Genomic DNA, 23,399 nt, shown 5'->3' on the forward strand with positions numbered 1-23,399 from the left:
AAAATGATTTCGAGTGACGACCTAGTCGTTAAAAAGTTTTTGGTCAAGAGGCGGACATTGTTTCCACCGTAGCTTGATGCAGCTTTCAAAATTGAACGTGATGCAAATGGAAAAGAAACGTCAAGAATATATACTGACATAAAGTGACCAGAAAAGCTTACTCGAGCCTATTTGAACTATAGAATTATGCAAACATAAGCAAAGTATAGTCCTTTTTGTAAAAGAACAATTTTTCTTGATAAGAATGAACAACAATTTGAAAAAAAAATGAATTTTATTTATTTGATTTGAACATATTTTATTGTATACATATATATAAGATACATATACAAATGGTTTGGAAACAAGTTCTGACAACTTACTAGGTCTTTACCATTAAATAGAAAAATTATACAAAACTTACCACTGTTATTGCATGATATACGAGGGTTGTTCGGAAATTATTGAGACATTTACTCTTATTTCCTTGGAGAAAAAGATAAATCCTTGAAATTTCACCAAAACGTACACCAGGATAGAGTTTATCAATGTAAAAATTTTATTGTCCATAGCATGATTGGATCATTCCTGGTAAGCTGACCAATGTGCCATCACCCAGTGACCTGGCGCAACTGCAAACTTACCGCAACGTCATTTTGACGCTTCTTATTGATCCTATGTTTTAAAAACCTAACAAACAAAGGGAAAATTAGAATTAATTCTTCATTTCTCATATTTTCTGTATATTTCAAGATGTCAACATTCGCATATTCCTTCCATTCTTGATTTTGTGAAAAAAAAATCGGGCCATTTCTAACTGAAAATCAAATTACTGTGAAATGTCTCCAACAGTGATCCTGTGTACATATTTTAGAACTGTTTACATCAGTTAGTGTGTAAAAAGTACTTGATATTTAGTCACTTTGTCTGAATTCTAGCTAAACAATTAGTGAAAAAAGACGATAAACTGAAGTTCTTTATCCCTTGCCGTCGTATAGTTTTTGTTAATGCAGTTGGGTGGTATAAAAAGGTCTTTTTCCGAAATTTTCATTAATTTGATGTATATTCACTGCGCCGCTTTGGCGTGAAATTTCTATATACTGACGTTTTCAAATTCCTATTGCTTGGTAAATATATCTGTACCATGTCCGTATTTCAACTCAAACACTCGTAAAACTTGATCAAAAGTTAGTCACAATAAATAGCAAAATTAACATATATAATCTGATTTCTTTTAGTATAAGCTGTAAGTTTGCGGACACTTAGATAGACGGTGTTTTAGTTTTCTTAATCTCCGAGTTTACGCTTGCGCCGGGTACCCCACCGCCGATTTGTTAATCTACCGTTGTAAACAAAATTTTAAACATTTTTTTAAATATTACTTTCTTTAATTATTTGTTAAGGTTTCTTCAATGTTCATGCCAATTTTCACCATAATTCGTCCCTTAGAAATGGAAATATCCGTGTTGTCTCAATATTTTCCGAACAACCCTCGTAGAATTGTTATTACGTTAAATGAAAATAAGTGACGTAAACGAGAATAAGAAACATGCACATAAACTATATTAAACAAATCTACCAGTTTCGTTGATGTACAATTGAACTAATGAGAATAATTGCTTGTTAATATCAAGGGATAATGACTCATCGCCCCATAATAAAAGATGAGTATTAATTATATGAAAATGATCTAGTTGTAGCAGATTAAGAAAAAAATTATTTCTAGCGATTGTATAATTTTTGCATTTGAAGAAAAAATGGTAAGCATCTTCGGGGGATCCACACCGACAATTGCCGCTTCGTATAATATTTATTTTGTGTAAATCATAATTGAGTACGCAATTGTGTCATAGCTTGGTATGTATTATGTTTAGCTTGCGCTTACCATGTGTAAAAAAAGAGGGGGCTTTAGCTATGCTTTTAGATTTATATAATGAATTCTTAAATCTTTGTATAGAGGTTTCATTTTATTTATTTAATGTTACAATGATTGACAAACAAGTTATTCAACTTATTTTAATATGTCTCGTTGGCACGGATGATAGCGCAATGGGGTCATTGATGTGGGAAAAAACAGGAGTGCCCGGGGAAGCCCATCGTCGGAACCCACGGGTTTTCTATCCGTTTGTAACGGATAGAAAACCCGTGGGTTCCGACGATGGGGGAAGCCTATACGTCTCCAAACAGGCAACCACGATACTCATTCAAATACAACCTCTGCCTACCACGAGGTTCTGAACAACAATTGCTATAGAAAACGATACTGGCCATGCAATCTAGGATTTCTGGCGACGTTTTATTATGAGAAAGGATGTAATTTATATATTAGTTTCAATATGAGGTAAATGTTGTAATAACGGTACCAACGAACTTTTATTTTGCAAGTGAGAATTTAGCTCAACCAGAGTGAATATATATCCCGACTTTTTTTCATATCTTTCCATGTCGTTTTATGTTCTGGGGTTGACTCAATCTCTCACCAGAGGGCGTATTACGCTGGAGCGAAGCAGGAACGATAACTCTGGGTAGAGATTGGGGTTGACTTTGGGTTTTCACACTGACAGGTTTTGTTTTTGGTTTATTCAGACGCTTATAAGTCTCTAGAAGATTGGTTACGTTACTAAATCCATGACAAGCAATTTTTGTACGCAAGCTCCAATCTTGACAGTTTTGATCTGATATCTTGGCGTTTCTGGTAACGCCTATTCCAAGTTTATATGCAACTATTCCTAAATATGCATCGTCAATCACTAAATATTTCACATAGGGGAAGGCAGCGGCCATTTTCCGAGCAACATCCATTGAAACAATTATGGCGCCTCCAGCCAAATATGGCGGATATTTACGGAAGGGGTAGTCTTTCAATGAAACATACCATTTGCTTGATTTATCCCGGTAAGGTATAGACACAGGCAAGAGAGTTCCTGTTAAAAGAGGCATATTGTGATTTAAGTGTCTTACGAAGTAGAGAAGATTTTGTAGATTAACGAAGTAATCATCGTCCACGAAAAGTAAATGGTGGGCCTTTGGACAGAATGTTGTTGCCCAGTTGAAACCCATGATTGTTTTATAAGTGTTATTCCAGTATACGTCCAGAAAATTCTCTTGCACTATATCGTTATGGTCTGCATTTTCTGCAACTATAGCACTATTAATGGTGGAGAAACCGACCAAGAAGATGAGTTTGGTTCCAGGGTCAGAAATTCTCCCCCATGTCTTTCGAATGGCTTCGCGGTTTTTTGTGTGATTAGCTGCAGATTTCACTAGAATTAACAAGTACGTCTCTGATATTAAGCACGTTTTCTTCGGGTTCAAAGTGTAATGGAACGGATGGGGGTTTATCACGTTAACTGTTACTGGTTCTTTCATCATTATTCTACGTACGATGTCCTTCAAGTCCACATTAAGTGGATATTGCCGATAATGTGTTGCCTTAGTACCCGTTTTAATAAATCCATCCTTTAATGAATTCTTTTCTTTTTGTATCAAGACTGTATTCCTTTGAGTTACAGCAGTAACTTCATTTCTATGAGTCACAAAAGTAAATTCCACTTTTTGAGGTATATTTCTGAAAGTTCGATTTGGAGGAAAGTAAATTTTTTGTTCTTCTCCGAGTATGTTATCTCGATGCAATATCTGGAGTACATAAAACGCCAGCGAGAGATACAAAGCATAACACATCCACTTTAACAATGAGGTGTACTTTCGCTTCAATCGCACCATGATCTCTAATTCAACAATTTTTCTCGACCCTTTTCATTTAAGTCTAAAACAAAAAATATATGTTCAATAAATTAATACCAAAGGCAACATGCATATATATATATATATATATATATATATATATATATATATATATATATATATATATATATATATATATATATATATATATATATATATATATATATATATATTCCTTTTAATGAATAACATTTAAACTTACTGAACAAAAATGTGTAAGAAAATCCTATTAAAATTTAGTGACTTACTGCATGACCTATTTTAACATAACTAGGAATTTTTGGTGTAAAGAAACTATCCACCTGTCCTAGTTGAAAATGACACTGTTGCACAGATAACATCGGCCCGGCTTAGAGTCTGACGGATCTTTTTAATACCAGTGAGCCACATGTGACTGAATGGCATGCAATGAAATAAACAGGCTTTAGTCACGTTATGTTAAGCTACCCAAATTTTATTATGCAGGATTCTCATTGTGATCATTTAAATGCATGTGCATGCGTTCACAGAACTATGGTGGCATATATCTGCTACCACTCGTCAGATAATTATGTCGACTTGTCAGATAATCATATCGACTTGCCAGATCCTTAGGTCGACCCGTCAGATCCTTATGTCAGCATGTCGGATATTTATGTCAACTCAATATTTTGATGTAAAAGCGTGTTAGTGCCACTAACTGTCATTTTCTTGTCATCATAGTATCTGACAGGTCGACATCAAGATCTTACAAGTTAACATAATTATCTGACAAGTCGACATAATTATTTGACCAGTCAACATCAAGATCTGACAAGTCGACATAATAATCTTTCAAGTGGTGGCAGAACTATGCCACCATACACAACAAATATTTTTTAAAAAACACTACTGTTAATTTATAAATAGGTCGGCTTACAAAAATATTGGGAGAACTATGCATGCGCGGATCCAGAAAATTTTTCCAGGGGGGGTCCGAAGGATAATTGTGTTTGCCAGGGGGGGGGGGGGGGGGTCCGAGGCATATTTTCGCGATAATTTTACTATGTAAATTTGATAAATTTTCATTTTCCAGGGGAGGTCGGGACCCCCCCGACCCCCCCCCCCCCCCCCCCCCCTCTAGATCCGCGCATGCTATGCCACCATATAGAACAAATATTTTTAAAAACCACACTATTATTAATTTATAAATAGGTCAACTTACAAAAATAAATTAAAAAATAAGTAAACATACTTTACAACAGTTTGCGATAAGTACTTACTGAACTAAATATTAGTTTAAGTGAAAGAAATTACAAAAATTTTGCAGCATAAGTGTAGTACTATTCATTTAAATCAAAGCATCTAGTTACTTCATAAGAAAACACGCGAATAACTAACCTGTGCATGGAATGCTTACTATCTCTCGGAAGAATTGCATTGGCTCCAAATATCTGGAGCGCAGGAACACCTCAGAAGTATAAGCTATAATCGATAGTTAAATGCTACTCTGAATAATTGAAAAACCCTAGAACAAACTATATTACAATGTTTGTACAATGTTTGTACTAATTCAATAGAGGTTGGCTGTGGCCTGTGAATCCATGTTCTTTTACCCTCCTTTTATGACTTGTCTGGTGGCTAATTAGAGATAACGGCCGTTCCAGACAGCAAGTCTTTTCTTTGCCAATATTTCTGCATGAAAGACTTACAATGGAACAGCAGAGTCACGGGTGCACGCAGGCATGCACGAGGCATCGTTTTGAAAGTGGGGTGGGGGGGGGCAGACTTATCCATAATCATGACAAGAAAAGAAACCACAAACAGCAAATCTTCAATATCCTAATCCGAGGGGGGGGGGGTGAGTTCGTTTTACCTAAAAGTTCTCTTTAAAAAATATTGTTGTACATGCTCCCGGCCAAAAAAGTGGAAACGGCCGAGGCAGCTTCTTCAAAATTCAATCTTTACATGTATTTATGTAAATCTATGAAATATGTCTGTTTTGAGAAAATGAGCGGGGGTGGGGTGGGGTGGTCCCCACTTGATGCTACGTTCCTTAGGGGGAAGGGGTGTACACGCACATATATAAACTCAGTATGTACATCGAACTGAGAGGTATACTTTCGTGCAAATTAATGAAAATTCTTTATATTTATTTTGATATTTCGACAAAATACAAAGCAACTTTAAAGATTTACAAGAGAATAAAATTCATATTAATACACAAGGATTTGCATGGATCTACGTGTACATAAATTCATTTGCCTGACTATAGATACTGTATTCGATTCTATTCCTAAAAATTACACTTCAAAAACTTGTGTAACTGTTTTACACGAGCATAAAGTGTAAATTCCTACATATTTCAATTAAGTATTTGCAATTCGAAAAAATAGTATAGAAATTCAGGTCATGTAATAGCATGCAGTAGCGTAGAGGAGAGGAGGTCCGGGGGTGGGGGCTTCAGACTGAATAGATTTATATCAAGTAATCAAATAGGCTTAACCAACCCCCCAACCCCCAACTTTGCACTACTTTCTTCGGTGTGTTCCCGTTTTGCACACATGTGTTAATTGGGTATAGAACAATAGGTGTGATTTGTGTTGTGATAGCAATTATGTAGTCTAAATAATAATATCAGCAATTTTTTTTATTTGATAAAATAAAAATAATGATATTTGTTCTTAAATGTCCGCTCATTGATAAGAAGACTTATGACAGACGATTTAACTTTTACATTTTTAGTCCATTTACGTTATATATAGAATCTCTTTTTATAACTTAGTTGCAAAATATAAACAAGCATTCTGAGAGTATTGCATACGCAATACACGTCCCCTACCGGTTTGTGGAAATTGTAAAAACAATGCACTGTTATGCAGAACCCAAACATTAAAAAATCTGAATATAAAGAATTAATTTTCTCGAAAATATGTCAACCAGACGCTACAAAGGTGTAAACTTGATCTGTAGTTTGACATTTTGAAGCTGTTCAGCAAATTTCATATTATTCCTCAAACGCATTACGAAAAAAGTGTGGAAAACTGAAGTGGGACAGACAGACGGACCGACGGACAGACAGACGGACTGATGGACGCAGAGGAAAGATATAGTCCCCTCCGGTGAAAACCGGTAGGGGACTAATAACACAAAATATTTCAATCTTTGAAGCAGCAACTTACGCCATCGTCGCTATAGTACTAGTATATTGTGGGTCATTTTCTGTTATTTCAAATTTATTAGTATAGCTAAATTGGCACAAAACTTTACGACAATATATTATTTTTGTTTAAAATATTGATTCGATATATACCCCATATTGAAGAGGGTTAAAATGCGTGAATGAGGTCAACATTTGATGTTTTGTGGAAAATCTTTACAGTTCTTGAAGCATTTAAAATTATCGACTTGTCATCATACACTTGTGCATTGCATAACGACACTTCAAACGTCCCAAAACTTGAAATGCAATGCGATTGAAAAACTAAATGACTGTATCTCATTGAATGCTTTGTTTGCTTTTACATGTACTTTCTTGCCTACATAGCAAGTTCGGTGGCTTACATATTGAATTCAACGGTTATCAATACATGGTATCATATTTCACAAACATTTATGCGTATATACTTCCTAAAGGCAGGAAGGTAAACAAAAGCACCACATGTACAGCATTTTCGCAACAATCTGCATTGTTTGAAGAAAAAAAATTTCAAACTTACGTTGTAACATAAAATAAATGTAAATATCAATTGCGATATGTTTTATTTATTCTATTGTCAATTCCCTTCAGTCATAAGTTCAAGTTCATTTATTTTTCAATCATAACTATAATGCTACATAAGGTGCAGAAGAATTATATTCGAAAGTATAAGAAAAGCAGGATTTACGAAACAGAAACAGAAAAAAGTGAAGAATGAGTTTTTTATAGTTGTTACGTAAGATGACCGACCAAATGAAATATCACAGGAAGTATGATACCGGCTATAGCAATTAAGCAATTATATCTCACCTGGTCAAATTCCCGTTTCGCACACATTTTTTTTTTCGATGTACCTAATTTTCAAATGTGTGCAAAAACGGGAACAAGAACTTCCTACTTATGGGCCAGATTATTACTACTAGAGTTTATTTATAAATTTATACTTGTATGGCATTTTTACTTTTGTTCTATCTCACCTAAATCCGATCCACACGGGGACTGCGTCTTTAAGGCTACCCCGCTGCGATCTTAAATAATGTATCACAGCAAGGTACACGCAGTAGAGCCTCCCTTACAACGCCGCAACAACGCAACAGCAGCTTCATTTGTCGCGATGGGATCGCCTTGAACATTGTTTAACGCCTTGCGACGGCGCGCGCTTTGAGCATGCAAAAAAAAAAAAAAAAGCCTTGCTTTGCATTCTAATAAACACGCGGTATAGACGCAGTGATATAGCTCGTTTAAAAAAAACCGTCGATTTTCCTATGCACTTTCTGAGAGTCAATTTTTGCGTCAGCCGCTCGTTAAACTCAGTCGGCAGGTCGCTTCGCCATCAACATAGACAAGCCGCCGCCAGAACAACACATACGGTTGAAACAATGCAACTGCATTGAAATAGTGAAAATAGTATAGTGCAGGTCGAAAACAAATATTTTTCTTATGTAAACTAACATTTGAAATTATTCTTATATGATCGGAATGCACTTAATTCAAATAGAGAGAGAGAGAGAGAGAGAGAGAGAGAGAGAGAGAGAGAGAGCTCTTACAGCTTGATAAGCGAATTACATTACACCTTTGCGATGTCAAGGTTTTGTGATTACGAAACTCCATGCAGTTTGTGTGGAGTTCCATAAATACAAAATCTTGACACTGTGAAGATGAGCGAAGTAGGGCTTTGTCTGATTTAAAAGGAGGTTCCTCATTTTTTCATTTTATTTTATTTTTTAGCAAGGCTTTATTTGCAGCCGATTGGGCTATTAAGAGTGCACTTACATGTATTTAGTATCGGTATCTCTCTGAGTTGCCCCTTCAACCCCATACAGGTTAGTAAAATACGTACAAGGCATTACAAGCTATGCTGTAACAGTGTAACATCTTCGCTGATGAACAATTTTGACTGGCTCTTGTCAAATCAGATCGTAGCAGGCGAAGTTAAGACATTCACCATCAGATGAACCCTGATATGAGGTATAATATTTTTTATATAGGAACAACGTGAATTCTACAGCGAACCGTACGCGCATAATTTTCGCGCATGTAACATTTTTTAATGTTACCCGTTGCCAAGTGCGTTGCTAACGCTGAGGGTAATAGTAAATATTATTAACTGCGTCTTAACCAATCAGATTTCAGTATTTAACATGAAAGTATAACAACAACTGATATCAACTGCACACAAGGGGCAGAGATATGCCACCATACTCTCCGTTACTGTATATATAATTTATATATTTTCTTCTTTTTCATCACGTATAGACGATAAATGTTCTTGTGATACCTCTTCATTAATTAACACCGTACGTTTTAGCCGATTTTAATAACTAGTCTATATAGTACCAAAATGGAAAAAAAATTATCGTAAATTTGTCAAAAGAAATCTTTCATTTATTTGTCAATCTTTTATTCATCTCCTCAAAGAGCCCATATTCCATATGCGTCGGTTGACAATGGTTTTCGAGGGTTGTCGATATCAACTGTTACCCTCTCAAACAGCCACTATTTATTTTATTATACTGAATATCATAATTTTAACGAAAACTTTACTGCTTTTTTAAAGGAATGACTTGAATTCTATGGCGAACCGTACGCGCATATTTATGCGCATGTAACAATCCGTTATACTATACTTTCATGTTAAATACTAAAATCTGATTGGTTTAGACGCAGTTGTTAATCCGTTCTATTACCCTAAGCGTTAGCAACACACTTGGCAACGGGTAACACAACGAATTGTTACATGCGCGTAAATTATGCGCGTACGATTCGCCGTAGAATTCAAGTCATTCCTATATAAAAGCAATAATATTTTCTTTAAAAATAAGACATTCAGTATAATAAAATAAATAGTGCCTGTTTGGGAGGGTAACTGTTGAAATTGACACCCCTCGCAAAACAATTTTGCATATAGGGCGAAGATGCGTTAGTGCGAAGTTGCGAAGGCGAAAGTGCAAACGTGCGACGGCAAAGGGGCGAAAATGCAAAGATGCGACGGCGAAGCGCGAAGATGCGAAGGCGAAAGTGCGAAGTTGAAGGAGCGATATTACTATCGCTCCTTATTTTCGCCTCTATTTTTATAAAAATCGATATCAAATCATATAGAAACTACATATCAGATAAGACAAATGAAACACGGCCTGTCTGCGTCTGCGCATTCAATTCAGGTTATTGTCAATTCCAGTTGCTGAGATAAATGTATTTGAAATAGTTAACTGGCGTTGATTGGCGTCTTTTTGAGTGTTTTGATTTTATTAAAAGCGTTCCTGGTCAATCAAAACATAAGCTACAGTAACGTTTAGTTCTACAATTTTGTAACAGCCATCCAAGATGGTATCCAAGGAACTTTATGGTAAACATTCAACTTTCAATCATTAAAATTTCTGTTTCAAATTGAAAATATTTTCATGATAAAAAGACAGAATGATATTTATTTAGAAAGTTTGCGTACTGATTACATATATTAGACTTTAAAATTCAGTATTTTTCTTTTTTCAGGTGGCTCACTAACACTGTAATTTCTAAAATCAGCAAATATCTGATAGTATGATGTATAAGAAGTATACAAGTTAAATTGAAAAAAGAATATGCAAATTTTAATAAAATGATTTCCATAATTTTTAATCAGTAACCATGGACAGATGCCCCAAGAACTCATGATCTGCGGTTCACATGCCAGATACTTTATCATCTGAGCTCTGATCCAAACAATCTAACATTTATCATCTAGATCTTTACACAGTTTTAAAAAGTTTGAGTCTTAATGTAGTGAGGTACCTTAATGCAATAGCAAATTGTCACTTGACTCTTGATTTTCACCTGACAATTTGTCCTTACTTCAACCAACCAAACAATACAGTGCTAAAAATTGCAATATTTATTTAACATTTTACATTAAAATACAAGAAAACAGTAAGTCTTGACTTAATAGTTATATGGTTTGATCCAACAGCCTTTGGTGTTGGTGGTTATCCCATAAATAGTTCATTGGATTGCTCCAAATTAAATGTCCTGTCAATGTTCCTCTTACAGATGGTCCTGATGATGTTTCTCAAGACGATGTCCTGCTTATAGTCCTCTAGAAGATGTCCTGTGACGGTTATCAAGTTGATGTCCTGATTATGGTACTCCAGTAGATTGTCCAGTGAATGATCCTCAACTTAATGGTCCAGTTGTTTTTCCATAGGGTGGTCTAGTTGTTGTTCCTCCTATAAGTGTCCTGTTGTTGATCCTTTAGTAGATGTCCAGTTGATGGTCCTTTAGTAGATATTAAGTTAAAGATCCTCCATTCATTATTTCAGTTGTTGTTCCTCCAGTAGGCATCCTGTTGTTGATCCTCTCGTAGATGTCCAGTTGATGGTCTTTCAGTAGATATTATGTAGACGATTGCTTAATTTGATGTCCTGTTTCCCTTTTTCTTGTAGATGGTCCCAATAATAATCCTCTAATAGATTGCCCATTTAATGATTCTCCATTAAATTATTTCAGTTGTCTGTCCCCTAGTAGGTACCCAGTTTGTCTTCAAGTTGATGTCTAGTTGATGTTCCTGTAGTCTGTTGATGATTCCTCAGCTGATAGTCCTCCAGTAGATGGTCCAGTTGGCATCCTCTAAAAGGTGTTGTTGGATTTCCAGAAGATATTATGATGATGATGATGATCCCATAAATGTCCAGATAAAATTATCCTCCAGTAGGTGTCCTATTTATTATCCTCTAGAAATTTCCCCTGCTGGTGATCCATTCAAAATATTTCCTGTTGATGGTCCTCCAGTAGATCCCTGCTGATGATACTTCAATAGTTGTCCTGCTGATCAAGTTGATGGTCCTCCAGTAGGTGCCCTGTTGTTGGTCTTTCAGTTGATATCCTGTTGATAGCTCTAAAATAAATGTAAAGTTACTGATCCTGCAGTATGTCTTCTATCGATTGTCCTTTAATTGATGTCATAGAAATGGTCTTTTATTCAAGGTCCTACTGATACTCTTAAAAAATTACCTGCTAAATGTCCAGTTGATGATCTTCCATTATTTATCTTGCGGATTATCCACCAGTAGATGATTTTGATGATTCTCTAGTAGATGTTTCAGTTGATTGCCCTCAACCAGATGGTCTAATTACTGATCCTCCAGATGATGGACAAGTTGTTGAACCCCCACAAGGTATTTTTTGTTGCTGGTCCTTCAATAGATATCCAGTTGATGGTTCTCCAGTTGATGTTCTGTTGATGATCCTTGAAATGGATGTCCAATCTTTCTTTTCAGGTTAATGGTCCTGATGATCATCATCTATTAGATTGCTCATACAATGGTAGATAGTTGAGTTGTTGATCCTCAATGAGATTTTCTTGTTGTTGTTCACCAAGTTAGTGTCCTGTTGTTGGTTCTTCAATAGAATTTTGAGAGTTGATGATCAATCGAAGAAAGTTTTATTATTAATCCTCTTATAAGATGTCCTGTTTTTTTTGTAGAAGATGATCATGATGATGATCCTCTAGTAGATGGTCCCCAAGTAATGTCATGTGAATGATCCTCCAGTGGTTGGTCAAGTTGTTGAACCTCCAGTAGATATCCTGTTGATGATCCTCAATTAGATGGTTCGTATAAATCTCTAAAAGATGGTCCTCCAGTAGATAATTTAGTTGTTCATCCTCCAGTAGGTGTCTTGTTGTAGGTTTTCCAGTTGATGTTGAGTTGATAATCCTCTAACAAGGGACCTGTTGATGATTTTCAATTTATGTTCCATTTGGCACTTCCGTTGATTGTCCAGTTGACGATCTCCAGTAGAAATCCTGCTGATGATCTTCCTTCAGATGGTTCTGATGATTATCCTATATAGATGGTCTTTGAGTAAATAACTTAGTTGTTGATCTTCCAGTAGAGGCCCTGTTGTTGATCTTCAAGTCGGTGTCCTGTTGTAGGTCCTTTAGTTGAAGTAGAGTTAATATATCTCCAGTTAATGTTCTGTTAATAATCCTCCAGTGGATGGTCCTGATGAGCTTCTAATTGAACTTCAAGTTGATGCCCTCTAGTAGAATGTCCACCTGATGATCCTACAGCAGTTTGGTGGTCCAATTACCTAGCAGAAGTCCTGTTGTTGATCCTATGGTCAATGTTGATGGTGCAGTAGTAGATTGCCTAATGATGATTTTACAGCTGATGATCCACAAGTCGGTGTCTGTAGTTTGTCTTCCAGTAGATGTCTATTTTATGGCTAACCAGTATTAGTCCTGATGATGGTCCTCCATTAGATGGTTTGATTAAGATCCTTAATAATTAGTTAATGGCTTACCAGTATATGCCCTGTTGATGGTCCTTCAAGATGATTCTCCAGAAGGTGGTCCTGTTGATAGTCCTCCAGTAGTTGTCCTGTTGTTGTACAACAGTAGATGTAAAGCAGATATTCAGTCAGTAGATGTCCTGTTAATGATCTTCCTGTAGGTGATTCTGATGATTATCCTCTTTAGGTGGTCCTCCAGTAGATAATTAAGTTTGTGATCGTCCAGTTGGTGTCCTGTTGGTCCTTTAGTTGATAAAAATCCAGTTAATGTGTTGTGTGAATGATCCTCCAGTAGATGGTCCTTATGAACTACTAATTGTAATTCCAGTTAATGGCCCTATAATAGATTTTCCAGTTTATGATCTTCCAGCAGTTTGGTGGTCCAGTTGCCAAGTAGGTGTCCTGTTTTCTTTCCTCCAGTATATCATCCAATTTCGATCCTCCAGTACCTGCAGATCTGTATGCCACTAACCTAAAAGAAATCTGGATGGACGACCAGAGGGCTACAGCACCACACATAAAAAATGTTGATTTATTGTGTACCAAACAGTTTCTTGTTTATTTCAGACTAGTGAGCTACAGATCCACAGCTAGTTCAGTTGTTGATCATCCAGTAGGTGTCTTCTTTTAATGATCCTTCAGATGATAGTCCTCCAAAAGATGCCCTATGAATAGATTTTCAATCAATGTCTTGTTGGTTAATTTCAAGTATTTATTCTATTGAGTGTACTTTACGAAGAGTCCTGATTATGATTCTTTATATGATGTTCTGTTGATGGCCTTCCAGTTGATTTCCTGCTGAAGGTCCTCCAGTAGATATCTTTAAAATGGTCGTATAAAAAAGGTCCTTTAGTTCCTGTTGTTGGTACTTTGCTTATGATCCTTCAAAAGTCCTTTCAGTTGAGGAAACTTTGGTATGTGTCCTATTTTTGGTTTTCCAGTGGATGTGCAGTTGATGGTCCACCAGTAGATCTATAGTTTGTGATAATCTTGATGCATATTTTTATTCAGTTGATGTTCCTAATGACAATTCTTAATATATAGTCTGTAGTACATGGTCCAATTGTTGATTCTCCAGTATATGTTTGTTTGATGATTCTCTAGTAGAAGTCCTGTTGATCGTCCTCCAGTAGATGTCCCAATGATAAACTGATGTCCTGCTGATGATCCTTCAAAAGATGGCATGCTAATTAGTCCTGATGATGATTCTTTAGTAGAGAGCCTTGTAAATGGTGCTCAAGTTAATGGACTAGTAGTTATTGATGTTTAATTAATAGTTCTCCAGAAGGTATCCTGTTGATGGTTCTTGAACAGATGGTCCAGAATCTTTATTATGGTTGGGCCTCTAGTAGATGGCCCAGTTGATGTTCTTTGGGTTGATGTCCTGTAAGTTGATAGTCCTCCAGTAGGTGTACTATTCATACCCCAGTAATTATCCAGTTGATGATCCAATAGATGTTGATGATTCTCAGGTTGATGTCCTTTTGCGTAGCCCTGATTATGATCCTACAGTAAATAGTCAAGCTGATAGTCCTCCTGTAAATGGTATTCTTAATTATACACCAGAATATGTCCAATAGATATCCTGTTGATTGTCCTCCAGAAGATGTGCTTATGAAATTTAAAACTAGAAGATGTCCAGCTGATGATTCTCTTGATCGCCTTTCAGTTGATTTCCTGCTGCTGGTCCTCCAGTAGATGGTCCTTTCAGTAGGTATCCTGTAGTTGGTTCTCTAGTAGATTTTGTTTTGATGATTCCCCAGTCTGTTTTTTTTTCGTTTTTTTCCCTTTAAACTATAAAATAGTTTTCTTTAAAAAATACTGTAATAGTATTAGCATTTACTATTGTTATGTGTTTTCTTTAATATGATTTTTTGATAATTTTCTGTAATTATTGTACCTGAAAGTATTAATTTATTGTTTCTTAATTTGATCGTCAGTAAATCTCTTGTTGATTGATGATTGCTGATGGATCTTTGTTGACGATACCCTTGTTGATGATTTACCAGTAGGACTGTGTCCTGTTGATAATCAACCAAAGTTGCCCTTAACAATATCCTAATGAAAGAAGCCTTGTTAATTGTCCACCAGTAGATTTCCAAAGAACAAGTGGCATCATCTTTCCCAGAAATTGCATCATGTTGAGACCTTAAGTGGATGTTCTCTTCAATAGATTGCCTCTTCTATTGGTTAATTTTGGCACTTCTCTTGCCTTCTGCAAGTAAGAGCATAAAATACTAGTACCTGCCACTGCTTTCCAGGAAATCTTGTGTTGTAGATGTTCCTTCTCACTCCCTGTTAATGGTTTTTGGTTAATTTTGATGGTCCCCCTGTAGATGATCTTATTGAATATTAACAATAGATGTTCAAATGGGGGTCCTCCTGTAGAAGTCCTGTCAATTGTCTTTAATGGTATTTAGCTGATGATCCTCTAAATGATTTCCTTGTGTTGGCCCTTCAGTTGATTTCCTGCTAATGGTCCTCTAGTAGATGGTCCAGTTGATGATTTTCCAATAGGAGTCCTCTTGTTGGTCCTCCAGTAGATGTTCCAGCTGATGATCTGGTGTAGGTGTCCTGTTGTTGGTCCTCCAATAGATGGTCAAGGCGATGATCTTCCAATACGTGTTCTGTTGTTGTTCCTCTTGAAGCAGTAGGTCCAGTTGATGATCCTCCAATAGGTGTCAGGTTGTTGATCCTCCAGTAAAAGGTCCCATTGATAAAATTCCAATAGGTTTTGTGTTTTTAGTTCTCCAGTAGATCGTCCAGTTGTTGATCTTTCATTAGGTGTCATGATGTTCTTCCTCCAGTAGATGGACAAGTTGATGATCTTCAAATAGGTGTTAGGTTGTTGTTCCTCCACTAGATGGTCTAGTTGATGATCTTCTAGTAGGTGTCCTCTTGTTGGTCCTCCAGTAGCAGGCTCAAGTTGATGATCTTCTGGTAAGTGTTCTGTTGTTTGTCCTCCAGAAGCTGGTCCAGTTGATGATCTTCCAAAAAGTGTCCTGTTGTTAGACCTCCAGAAGATGGTCTAATTGCTGTTCCTCTAAAAGTCCTATTGTTGGCTCTCTGGTAGATTCCAGTTAATAATCTTCCAATAGAAGTTCTGTTGTTGGTCCTTCAGTAATTAGTCCAGTTGATGACCAAGTAAATGTCCTGTTGTTGGTCATCCAGTAGATGGTCCAGTTAATGATATTCCAAAAGTCATGCTATTGGTCTCTCAGTAGATGTTCCAGTTGTTGATCTTCCAAAAGGTGTTCTGTTGTTGGTCCTCCAGTAGATGGTCCAGTCGATGATCTTCCAGTAAGTGTCCTGTTGTTGGTTCTCCAGTAGATGGTCAAGGCGGTGATCCTCTAATAGATGTCAGGTTGTTGATCCACTAGTAAAAGGTCCCATTGATAAATTTCAAATAGGTTTTGTGTTGTTGGTTCTCCAGTAGATGGTCCAGTTGATGATCTTCCAATAGGTGTCAGGATGTTCTTCCTCCAGTAGATGGACAAGTTGATGATCTTCCAATAGGTGTTAGGTTGTTGTTCCTCCGTAGATGGTCTAGTTGATGATCTTCCAGTAGGTATCCTGTTGTTGGTCCTCCAGTAGCAGGCTCAAGTTGATGATTTTCTGGTAAGTGTTCTGTTGTTTGTCCTCCAGAAGCTGGTTCAGTTGATGATCTTCCAAAAGTGTCCTGTTGTTAGTCCTCCATAAGATGGTCTAATTGCTGGTCTTCTAATAGTCCTATTGTTGGCTCTCTGGTAGATGACAGTTAATAATCTTCCAGTAGAAGTTCTGTTGTTGGTCCTTCAGTAATTAGTCCAGCTGATGACCTTCAAGTTAATGTCCTGTTGTTGGTCCTCCAGTATATGGTCCAGTTAATTATCTTCCCAAAGTCATGTTATTGGTCTCTCAGTAGATGTTCCTGTTGTTGGTCTTCCAAAATGTGTTCCTTTGTTGGTCCTCCAGTAGCTGGTCCAGTTGGTGATCTTCCAATAGGTGTTCTGTTGTTGTTCCTTTGGAAGTAGGTCCAGTTGATGATCTTCCAATAGGTGTCAGGTAGTTGGTCCTCTGGTATAGTGTCTGGTTGCTTATATTCTAATAGGTGTCCTGTTGTTGTTCCTCCAGTAGATTGTATAGTTGATGATCTTCCAATAGGTGTCAGGTTGTTGGTCCTGTAGTACAAGGTCCAGTTGATAATCTTCCAGTAAGTGTCCTGTTTTTGGTCTTCAAGTAGCTGGTCTAGTTAATGATCTTTGAATTGGTGTCTTGTTGTTGATCTTTCAGTAAGTAACCTGGTTGATGTTCCTCAAATAGGTGGTCCTCCAGTAGCTGGTCCAGTTGATGATCTTCCGGTAAGTGTCCTTGTTGTTGGTACTTCAGTAGAAGGTCCAGTTGATCTTCCAAAAGATGTCCTGTTGTTGGTCCTCCAGTAGAAGGTCCAGACGATGATTTTCTAATAGGTGTCCTGTTGCTGGTCCTTCAATAGATGGTCATCATGATGATCTTCTAATCTGCTGTTCTTCTTTAATAGATGCCAGTTAATAATCTTCCAGTAGGAGTTCTGTTGTTGGTCTTGCAATAATTAAGCCAGCTGATGACCTTCCAGTAAATGTCCTGTTGTTGGTCCTCTAGTAGATAGTCAAGTTCATGATCTTCCAAAAAAGTGACCTGTTGTTGGACCTCCAGAAGATGGTCCAGTCGATGATCATCCAAAAATGTCCTGTTATTAGTCTTTCAGTAAATGGTCAAGTGGATGACCATCATATAGGTGTCCTGTTGTTGATCCTCCAGTAGATGGTCCAATTGATGATTTTCCAATGGGTGTTCTCTTGTTGATCCTCCAGTAGATGGTCCAATTGATGATCTTTCAATAGGTGTTATGCTGTTGGTCCTCCAATAGATGGTCCAGTTTTTGATTTTCCCTCCAATCGGTGTTCTGTTTTGGTCCTCCAGTTGATGGTCTAGTTGATGATCTTTTAATAGGTGTCTTGTTGTTGGTCTTCCAGTAGATGGTCCAGTTGATAATCTTCCAAAAAGTGTCCTTTTGTTGATCTTCCAGTAGATGGTCTGAGTGATGATTTTCTAATAGTAGCTGCAGGTCTGCAGCTCCCAGTCTATAAAAATTTGGTTAGAAACCTGGGAGCTACAGTGCCACCATTGAAAAAATTTTGTACTTAATGCAAAAAAAAACAATGTGCTAGTTATGGACTGATTAACATTATTTATACGCAAATTCTGTAAAACCAGTTAGAACCATAAATTTTTTCATGTAATTCAGCACTGATATCTTCTCTTTACTTGGCTCAGACTTTCTCCGAAACATGATACCGAGCTTGGAATATCAAAGATTGTTAAATTTACATTTAGATATTGAGTCTCCATTTTACATGTAAACAAACTGCACCACTTCAATTAACGGGGCTAGTGATAGTGTTTGACAGAATGTCAAAGGCAAGTAAAGACGATTTCAGTAGTAAATTGCATGAAGAATATATTGGTACTAATTGTATCCACAGAATTTGCGCATAAATATGATTAATCAGTTAAAAATTTTAGCGCACTTTTTTCTGCGCAATAAATCTACAATTTTTTCAACAGGTAGCACTGTAGCTTCGTGGTCATCCATGCGAATTCTATCAGACTGGGGTCTAAAGTCCTGCAACTATTTTAATAGGTGTCCTGTTGTTGGTCCTCTTGAAGAAGGTCCAGTTGATGATCTTTTTATAGGTGTCCTGTTATTGGTCCTCCAGTAATAAGTCCAGTGATGATTTTCCCATAAATGTCCTGTGGTTGGTCCTCCAGTGGATGGTCCAGCTGATGATCTTCCAATAAGAGTCCAGTTGTTGGTCCTCCAGTGGATAGTCCAGTTGATGATCTTTCAATAGGCGTTCTATTGTTGGTCCTCCAGTAGATGGTCCAGTGATGATCTTCCCATAAATGTACTGTTGTTGGTCCTCCAGTAGATGGTCCAGTTGATGATTATTCCATAGATTTCCTGTTGTTGGTCCTCCAGTAGATGGTCCTGTGATGATCTTTCCATAAATGTCCTGTTGTCGGTCTTCCAGTGGATTGTCCAGTTGATTTTTCAATAGGTTTCCTGTTGTTGGTCCTCCAGGAAATAGTCCAGTTGATGAACTTCTAGTAAGTGTCCTGTTGTTGGTCCTCCAGTAGATACCGGTCCAAGTTAAGTCCTTCCAATAGGTGTTCTGTTGTTGGTAATCTAGTTGATGTTATTTTGTTTTTCTGAAAACTATAAAATACTTTCCTTACTACTCGAGGTATGTCCTGTTGACAGATGTCAAGTTTTATAAAGATCCCCCAATATCCTTTTCTGAGATGCTCTGCTTCTTTTCCCCCATTAGGTCCTGTTGTTTGTCCTTCAGTAGATGGTCCAGTTGATGACCTACCAATACATGTCCTGTTGTTGGTCCTCAAGTAGATGGTCCGTTGATGATCTTCCAATAAGTGTCCTGTTGTTGGTCCTCCAGAAGATGGTCCATTTGATGATCTTCCATTGATGTCCTGTTATTGTTCCTCCAGTTGATGGTCCAGCTGATGATCTTCCAATAAGTGTACTTATGAAAGTCCTCAAATCGGTTGTCCAGTTGTTAATCTACCAATAATTGTCCTGTTGTTGTTCCTCCAGTAGATGGTCCAGTGCTGATCTTTCCATGTAGATGTCCTGTTGTTGTTCCTCCAGTAGATGGTCCAGTGATGATCTTTCCTTGTAGATGTCCTGTTGTTGGTCCTCCAGTAGATGGTCCTGTGATGGTCTTTGAATAAGTGTCCTACTGATGTTTATTTAGTTGATTGTCCAGTGATGATCTTCCCATAGATGACCTGTTGTTCGTCCTCCAGTAGATGGTCCAGTGATGATTGTCCAATAGGTGTTCTGTTGTTGTTCCTCCAGAAGATGGTCCAGCTGATGATCATCCAATAGGTGTCCTTATGAAAGTCCAATAGGTTGTCCAGTGATGATCTTCCGATAAGTGTCCTGTTGTTGTTCCTCCAGTAGATGGTCCAGTGATAATCTTCCCATTTAGATGTCCTGTTGTTGGTCCTCCAGTAGATGGTCCAGTTGATGGTCTTCTAATGAGTGTCTTGCTGTTGGTCCTCAAGTAGATGGTCCAGCTGATGATCTTCCAATAGGTGTCCTTATGAAAGTCCTCTAATAGGTTGTCCAGTTGATGATCTTCCGATAGATGACCTGTTGTTGGTCCTCCTGTAGATGGTCCAATGATGATCTTCCCATGTAGATGTCCTGTCGTTGGTCCTCCAGTGGTTGATCCAGTTATCATCTTCCCATGTAGATGTCCTGTTGTTGGTACTCCAGTAGATTGTCCAGTTGTTGGTCTTCTAATGATTGTCCTGTTGCTGGTCCTCAAGTAGATGATCCAGTGATGATCTTCCCATGTAGATGTCCTGTCGTTGTTCCTCCGGTAGATGGTCCAGCTGATGATCGTCCTATAGGTGTCCTTATGAAAGTCCAATAGATTGTCCAGTGATGATCGTCCAGTAAGTGTCCTATTGTTAGTCCTCCAGTAGATGGTCCAGTGATGATCTTCCCATGTAGATGTCCTGTTGTTGGTCCTCCAGTAGATGGTCCAGTGATAATTTTCCCATGTAGATGTCTGTTGTTGCTCCTCCAGTAGATGGTCCAATTGACGGTCTTCTTATGAGTGTCCTGTTGTTGGTCCTCAAGGAGATGGTCCAGTGATGATCTTCCCATGTAGAAGTCCTGTTGTTGTTCCTCCAGTAGATGATCCAGTGATGATCTTCTAATGGGTGTTCTGTTGTTGGTCTTCCAGTAGATGGTCCAGTTGATGATCTTTCAATAGGTGTTCTGTTGTTGGTTCTCTAGTAAATGTTTGTTTGCTTTTCTGTAAAATGTAAAATTCTTTCCTTTATAAGAAGAATCTAATTGTCTTTATATTTACTATTGCTATATGTTTTCTTTCATATGATTTGCTGATAATTCTTTGTAATTATTGTACCTTTAAATATTTGCTCAAAGGTTCTATCTTAATTAGGGTGTTGTTGATTAACTGCTGATGAGTCTTCTGTTGATGGTACTCTAGTTGTTGATCTACCAGTTGTACTCTGTCCTGTTGGAAGTCAACCATAGTTGCCCCTTATATTGTCTTACTAAAGATGCCATGTTAATTGCCCACCAGTAGATCCCAAATGTAACAGTCATGTCTTCTTCCACCAAAATTTCATCATGTTCACCCCTCAAGTCGATGTTCTCTACAATAGATTACCTCTCCTTTTGAATAAGAAACTCCAACTCCAATCCATCTTCTATGTATTGTCTATTGTCCTACAGAAGATGCCTTGTTCATTGTCCACCAGTAGATCCCTTACGAACCAGTGACGTCATCTTCCACCAAAATTGCATCATGTTTACTCCTCAAGTCGATATTCTCTACAATAAAAATACCTCTCCCATTCCTTTCAAAACTCCAACTCAAATCCATCTTGTGCATGCTTTATCATTCTGTCAGAGGGGCAACCAGTGTGTACTCCTGCAGGATATGTTTGCAACGTGGTAGACATTCATGATGGCACTTCTCCTGCCTTCTGCAAATAAAAGCAAAAATACTAGTACCTGCCCCTGCTTACCAAGAAATCTTGTTGCCAAAGTTCTTTTTCCTTAGGTGGCCTGATGATCTTTCTCCACGACAAGTCCCCCTGATGATTCCCCAGTTGATGTCATGTTGATGGGCCCCTTGTAGCAATTCTGCTGATGATCATCCAGTTGGTGTCATATTGATAAACCCTTAGTAGATGTCACATTGATGGTCCTCAAAGTATGTCCTGTTGATAGTCCTCTGTAGATGTCAAGTTTTATAAAGATCCCCCAATATCCTTTTCTGAGATGCTCTGCTTCTTTCCCCCCCATTAGGTTCTGCTGTTTGTCCTCCAGTAGATGGTCCAGTTGATGATCTTCCAATAAGTGTCCTGCTGTAGGTCCTCAAGTAGATGGTCCAGTTGATGATCTTCCCATAGATGTCCTGTTGTTGTTCCTCCAGTTGATGGTCCAGCTGATGATCTTCCAATAGGTGTCCTTATGAAAGTCCTCAAATAAGTTGTCCAGTTGTTAATCTACCAATAATTGTCCTGTTGATGTTCCTCCAGTCCTGTTGTTGGTCCTCCAGTAGATGGTCCAGTAATGGTCTTTCAATAAGTGTCCTAGTGATGTTTCTCAAGTTGATTGTCCAGTGATGATCTTCCCATAGATGACCTGTCGTTGGTCCTCCAGTAGATGGTCCAGTGATGGTCTTCCAATAGATGTTCTGTTGATGGTCCTCCAGTAGATGGTCCAGTGATGATCTTCCCATAGATGTCCTGTTGTTGTTCCTCCAGTAGATGGTCCAGCTGATGATCGTCCAATAGGTGTCCTTATGAAAGTCCAATAGGTTGTCCAGTGATGATCGTCCAGTAAGTGTCCTGTTGTTAGTCCTCCAGTAGATGGTCCAGTGATGATCTTCCCATGTAGATGTCCTGTTGTTGGTCCTCCAGTAGATGGTCCAGTGATATTTTTCCCATGTAGATGTCCTGTTGTTGGTCTTCCAGTAGATGGTCCAGTGATAATTTTCCCATGTAGATGTACTGTTGTTGGTCCTCCAGTAGATGGTCCAGTGATATTTTTCCCATGTAGATGTCCTGTTGTTGGTCCTCCAGTAGATGGTCCAGTGATAATTTTCCCATGTAGATGTCCTGTTGTTGGTCCTCCAGTATATTGTCCAATTGACGGTTTTCTAATGAGTGTCCTGTTGTTGGTCCTCAAGTAGATGGTCCAATGATGATCTCCCCATGTAGAAGTCCTGTTGTTGTTCCTCCAGCAGATGATCCAGTGATGATGGTCCAGTAATGGTCTTTCAATAAGTGTCCTAGTGATGTTTCTCAAGTTGATTGTCCAGTGATGATCTTCCCATAGATGACCTGTCGTTGGTCCTCCAGTAGATGGTCTTCCAATAGATGTTCTGTTGATGGTCCTCCAGTAGATGGTCCAGTGATGATCTTCCCATAGATGTCCTGTTGTTGTTCCTCCAGTAGATGGTCCAGCTGATGATCGTCCAATAGGTGTCCTTATGAAAGTCCAATAGGTTGTCCAGTGATGATCGTCCAGTAAGTGTCCTGTTGTTAGTCCTCCAGTAGATGGTCCAGTGATGATCTTCCCATGTAGATGTCCTGTTGTTGGTCCTCCAGTAGATGGTCCAGTGATAATTTTCCCATGTAGATGTCCTGTTGTTGGTCCTCC

At 37.9% G+C, this 23,399-nt stretch overlaps 1 protein-coding gene and 1 pseudogene across 5 annotated transcripts; both read right to left on the reverse strand.

Moving 5' to 3' along the window:
* Positions 1-286: 286 nt before the first annotated feature.
* Positions 287-5,370, reverse strand: LOC128176387 (beta-1,3-galactosyltransferase 1-like). Of its 5 annotated transcripts, none has more exons than XM_052842683.1 (3): positions 5,083-5,370; positions 3,972-4,117; positions 287-3,745 (listed from the first exon to the last, which is right to left on the reverse strand). In XM_052842683.1, exon 3 carries the CDS (start codon positions 3,700-3,702, stop codon positions 2,410-2,412), a length of 1,293 nt encoding a protein of 430 aa, XP_052698643.1. In that variant the 5' UTR covers positions 3,703-3,745; positions 3,972-4,117; positions 5,083-5,370; the 3' UTR covers positions 287-2,409. The 5 variants fall into 5 exon arrangements, with proteins under 5 accessions (XP_052698643.1, XP_052698640.1, XP_052698645.1 ...); XM_052842680.1 differs by having other exon boundaries at positions 4,026-4,117; positions 5,083-5,369; XM_052842685.1 differs by lacking the exon at positions 3,972-4,117 and having other exon boundaries at positions 5,102-5,370.
* Positions 5,371-10,736: 5,366 nt separating this feature from the next.
* Positions 10,737-22,993, reverse strand: LOC128176389 (uncharacterized; annotated as a pseudogene).
* Positions 22,994-23,399: the final 406 nt, after the last annotated feature.

This window comes from Crassostrea angulata, chromosome 3 (assembly GCF_025612915.1).
Source record: "Crassostrea angulata isolate pt1a10 chromosome 3, ASM2561291v2, whole genome shotgun sequence".
In the NCBI taxonomy this organism is placed as follows: Eukaryota; Metazoa; Mollusca; class Bivalvia; order Ostreida; family Ostreidae; genus Magallana; species Magallana angulata.

Coding starts and splice junctions, on each gene's coding strand:
- LOC128176387 (XM_052842685.1), bottom strand. CDS start 3,702: ATGGTGCGATTGAAGCGAAAGTACACCTCATTGTTAAAGTGGATGTGT.